Source organism: Phaseolus vulgaris, chromosome 4 (genome assembly GCF_000499845.2).
Source record: "Phaseolus vulgaris cultivar G19833 chromosome 4, P. vulgaris v2.0, whole genome shotgun sequence".
Taxonomy (NCBI): domain Eukaryota; kingdom Viridiplantae; phylum Streptophyta; class Magnoliopsida; order Fabales; family Fabaceae; genus Phaseolus; species Phaseolus vulgaris.
In genome coordinates this window covers 34,503,534-34,509,347 of record NC_023756.2, presented here as the reverse complement: position 1 = coordinate 34,509,347, position 5,814 = coordinate 34,503,534, and the positions used below count along the sequence as shown (strand labels likewise).

Here is a 5,814-nt window from a genome sequence, read left to right as displayed (position 1 = left end):
TTATGCTTTTGAAGTTAATGCAGAAATTTAGGTGAAAGGCTAAGATTTAAAACAACTTAAACATCCCTACTTACTTATTTCTATTCATAGCTATTCTCTTGCAAGGAACATTCCATTTTCCATAACTTAAGAAAACAACTTAAACTAACTCTAATAACACTCTTGTCTATATATATAATTATTCCCTTATACTACGACTCAATATTAAAAATACTAGAAAGTCACCGTTCTTTTTTTATCCTTCTACCTTCTCTTCAATTTCTATTCATTAAGAACAATTATTCTTTGTTATGACATTTCAAAACCCTCAATCGTTGTTTTTCACTCTTATGATTTTATTTTTCATTTCAAGCATTAGTTTTGCGAAGCAATCAAAGATAAATGGTTGGAAAATGAATGTTATTGATCGATGTTGGAGACTAAATTCTGAATGGAGGAGACACCAATCTCAATTAGCCACATGCTCTGTGGGTTATGCTGGTAAGATGGTAAACAACATTGGTAAGGACATTATTCATTATAAAGTTACGGACTCTAGTGATGATCCTATAAACCCCAAACCCAACACTTTGAGGTATGGAACTTCTATTATTCAAGGTAAGGTGTGGATCACATTCCAAAAAGACATGCTCATTACATTAGAGAAACCTCTTCTCATTAGTAGTTTTACCACGATCGATGGTCGAGGTGTTAACGTTCAAATTGCTAATAATGCATGTTTAATGATCTTTAAGGTAATCACTATTTGTTACTAATTAAACTTGTGTACATAATGAATAAACATTAAAAAACATTAAAAAATATTTTCATGTGTTACCAATTTATAAGAAACCTTGCTTATTTGATTAAATAGGCCACCAATATAATCATTCATGGCATTCGAGTTCATCATTGCAAGCCTCAAGCCCCTGGGATTGTAATGGGGCCTGAAGGAAAGGTGATTCCTTTAGGTCATGTAGATGGAGATGCAATAAGATTGGTTACCGCTTCAAAGATTTGGATTGACCATAATACATTTTACAATTGTCAAGATGGTTTGCTTGATGTAACACGAGGGTCAACTAATGTGACTATCTCCAATAATTGGTTCAAAAACCAAGATAAGGTTATGCTTCTCGGACATGATGATGGATATGTGAGAGACCAAAACATGAAGGTTACTGTAGTATACAATCATTTTGGACCTAATTGCAATCAACGTATGCCAAGGTAAATAATTGGTAGACTAAGTAGTTTAAAATACAAAGTAATAGTAAGCAATATTACTTGCTCTTATTGACAAACAAATTAACTTTCTAGGATTCGTCATGGATATGCACATGTTGCAAATAATCTTTATCAAGGATGGCTTCAATATGCTATTGGTGGAAGCATGGAACCTAGTCTCAAAAGCGAAGCCAATCTCTTCATAGCACCAACAATAGGAAACAAAGAGGTAATAAATATTAGAATTTTCATTCCAACTATTTCGTATCCAACATATACCAATCATTTAGGTATTATATATAAACATTTTAGTAGTGTTATGCTAATTATTTATTATGTGTAGGTGACATGGAGAAAGAGCAGCAATAAAAATGGAGATAGATGGAATTTTCATTCGATAGGGGACAATTTTGAAAATGGAGCTTCCTTCGCCGTAACAAAAGGAAGAGATATGCAAAAACCAAATTATAGCAAAGAACAAAAATTTAAAGTTGTTAATGCCAAATTTGTAAGATCGTTGACACGTTCATCAGGAGTGTTACGATACAATAGAAATTTTGTGAATTGATTAATCAACATAATAAAGAGATAATGTTTTCAATTATTTAACATTCCTATTATTTACACTATATAAAAGATTAGGACATAATTTTTCTCCATATGTAATAAAATTGAATTATATTTTTAATCTAAATTCTAAACCTTCTAAATTTGCCATGTAAGTAATATATATATTGATAAAAAAAAATGTTGATAAATGCTCCAATCTTAAAGATTTCTTAAGGTTATCCAAATTGTATTCTTCAACGTAATAATAATGTTGTTTCCAATTTTATCAAAGTTGTTTTTGTCATGTTAGGATAAATTCTTTTGAATTATTTTATTTTTCTTTTGATAGCATGGAGAAAAAATACTATACATTTACAATACTTACCAAAATGTTTCCATTTAATATACGTTCAGGACCGTTGACAACGTGATCTTGCAATGTGGAATTACAATTTCCTTACTTTGAGAAAACTTTTAATGTTTTATTTTAACATGTTTGAAATATATATATATATATATATATATATATAAAATTTCCTATAATAATTGATTATTGAATAAATGTTTAATTTATCTTAATTCTTACTAGGTCCTTTATGGTTGAATGGTAAATTTGATGAGCTTACATTTACTTGTAAGTTCTACCTCCTTGTAGTTGTATATTTATTTCGACTTCAGTATTGGTTTAGACACTTCATGTTCTTTTATATGTTTTTATTATATTTATCATATGTTATAAATAATAATTGAAATTTAAACCGTCAACTTTAATGGCATGTTAAATTTATTTAGTAATATAATGCATGTTAGTCTTTTAAAAAATATATAAGTAAGCAAAGGAAATTGAAAAAATCAAGGCACGCACAACTCTATTGGATAAGCAACATTAAAAAATAATTGAGTCATATTAAATGAATTCTTTCTTTGATTTCATAATTGTTTCTAATTCAAATAATGAAGATGAGACGATAAACCATGACGATGATATGCATTGCCGAATTTTATAATTCTACAACTATGGTAATAGTTAGGGATGGCAATGAGTGTGAATCCACCTCGCGTAGGTTCATTTTAAATTTGATCTATAAAATGTGGGTAAGATTGGTCCAACCTGCATAAAATATCCAGCCCCTATAATAAATATTTTTTTAATTAATAAAAAATTAAATATAAATTTTGAATAAATTTATGTTTTGTTTATTAAGTTTTTATTTTCTTATTTAGATGAATTAGGTAAATGATTTTATATTATTATTATTATTATTATTATTATATTATTATCATGATACATGCGTAATAAGATATGCATAAAAAACTTATAATAATATTTTGATTTTTAATGAAATTTGAATTTCAATCGTACTAATAAATTGAATAATAAAATATTTCATTACATATATACATTTTTTTAAGACAATACATGTAGACTCATATGCCTATTCTAATTTAAAAAATAATATAAAATAATATATAATAATATTATATTTAAATTTTATTATAAAAAGGCCTAAGTTCTAATTAGTGCATTTAGTACTTGATGAGTATTGAAACCTAAATAATCTATGCATTTTAGAAAGAAAAAACAAACATTATTAAATATTAAAAAACTATTATCGAATTTCATGAAGATGTTATGAATTAGGGATCGAGGGTAGTTTATTCCTCCACCTTCATCCCTTTCTTCTAGCACCCCTTACATAAAAAAATATTCAAATTAACATTTGACATTTTTTGTTGGATAGTTTTTCTTTAGTTCCAAAATGTGAAATTCAAAGACTTCTCAGGTTATAGAATCTGGAAGTTAAAATTTGTGTTTTGGATTGTACAATATTTCAGATTGTTCAATCTATAATACAAATTTGTGTTTGGATTATAGAATATGGAATAGATAATTTTAGACTTTTTGAGGCTACAAGAAAAAATGATAGGGGTACAGAAAGAAATTTTTAAATTTTTAAAATATGAGGAATATTTGGGTAAGCCCACCTTGCACTTGGCCCGTGCGGGCTACAAGTTATGTGGGACAGGCTTAGCAAGCCAGCGGCTTGAAATAGGCAGTTCACCCCACATTTTCTCAGCATGTCGCGGGCCAACCCGTTTGGCCCGCCCACTTTGTCATCCATAGTAATAATGTTCATGACTAATGGGACCAACTTTTGCTACCAGGTTATGTCGTTTGGTGTTTAGAATGCGTGAGTTACATATCAACGCTTAATGGACAAGGTCTTTTCTAATCTAATAGAAAAATGAATGGAAGTATATGTAGATGACATGGTGGTAAAGACCTCGACGGCCAAAGACCATCTAGTTGATTTGGAGAAAGTTTTCATTCAAATCTGAGCGCATGACGTGCGTCTCAATCTAGATAAATGCTTTTTTGGAGTAGGAGGAGGAATGTTTTAAGGCTTCATGATCACCAACAAAAGGAATAGAAGTGAACCCGGAAAAATGTGAAGCAACCACAAATTCGGGAAGTCCGACCACCCTTAAGGATCTTCAATGGTTAAATGGGAAACTCGCTTCACTATACTGATTCATTCCAAAACTAGCGGAGAAGGAAAATCCCTTTTCGATCATTGAAAGGTGAAAAAAGAATTGAGTGGAATCAACAGTGTGAAGATATGTTCACTAGGTTGAAAGGCGGTATTGCCTCTTTATCAACACTGGTAAGTCCAGCCAACACTCCTCTTTGATTCTTTACCTTGGTATTTCCTTCTTGGTGGTATGCTTAGTTCTAGTCTATGAAAAGGAAAAAAGGAAACAACCCATGTATTTCACTAGTTGAACATTATAACCAACTGAAGAAAGATACCAAATTATTCAAAAATTGGTATAGGCATTGGTGTTCTCAGGAAGACTCAAACATTATTTCTGAAGTTTTGACATTATAGTCCGAAATGATTATCCTATCAAACATGTCCTTCATAAGCTCGATTTAGCCAGCAGAATGATAACATAGGCGATTATCAGAGTTTGGACTCCACTTTGAAGGTCGGGGACCGATGAAAACCCAATTCTTGGCTGACTTTATTATAGAGCTTCCCCAGATTGGAGAAGAACATAAGTGATGGACTTTGCATATGTTGATGTTTCACCAATTAAAAAAGGTAGTGGAACTGAGGTCATACTTGAAGGACCTGATCAAATCACATTGGAATAAGCAATACAATTTAACTTTACAACAATTTAACTTCACAACGTCCAACAACCAAGTTAAATATGAGGTCTTGGTCGCTGGAATGAAGTTAGCCCATGAAATGGGAGTGAAGAAGGTCAAATGGTATAGTGATTCCCAACTAGTCACAAGTCAAATAAAGGTAGAATATAAAGCTAAAGAACTTATGCTTCAAAAGTACTACATCGCCCTGAACGACGCTTTGAACAATTTCAAATAATACATGTACCTCCAACGGCCAATGATCGAGCTGATTTGTTGTCAAAACTTGCTAGTACCAAAAACGTAAGACAACATCGCACACTAATTCAACAAACATTGAATATGTCAAGCTAAGACCATATGGACGTGTTACAGGTGAATCTGGGAGTTTCAAATTGGATGACCCCGATCATTACCTATCTCACTAAAAATGAGCTACCTAGTAGCCTTAGTGAAGCAAAAAAGATACGTTGATAGGCCGCATACTACACCATGTTATACAACGAGCTCTTTAGACGAGGGTTCCCCTCGCCCTTACTAAAATGTTTAGATAAGAAGCAAGCAGAATATTTAATGATTAAACTACACCACGAAATATGTGGGTTACACTCAGAAGCTCATTGCATGACTGCCAGAGCATTACGATTTGATTACTATTGGCCAACAATGAAAAAAGACGTCAAAATCTTCATCCAAAAATGTCAAGAATGTCGAAATTTCGGACCGATTCATTTAATACTGCATGAAGAGCTTTATTCCATTATCACATCATGTCCCTTTAACACATAGGGAATGGAGATAATTGGAAATTTTTTGTACTGACCAGACGTGCTCGGATCCTCGGCCCAAGCACTTAAATGTAGTAAGCTCGGTAGATAATTTATACCCAGCTCGACCTAGGT

At 31.7% G+C, this 5,814-nt stretch overlaps 1 protein-coding gene across 1 annotated transcript; it reads left to right on the top strand.

Moving 5' to 3' along the window:
- Positions 1-329: 329 nt before the first annotated feature.
- On the top strand, positions 330-1,774 carry LOC137838728 (probable pectate lyase 16). Its single transcript, XM_068647956.1, has 4 exons — positions 330-734; positions 854-1,209; positions 1,300-1,435; positions 1,550-1,774. Exons 1-4 carry the CDS (start codon positions 330-332, stop codon positions 1,772-1,774), a joined length of 1,122 nt encoding a protein of 373 aa, XP_068504057.1.
- Positions 1,775-5,814: the final 4,040 nt, after the last annotated feature.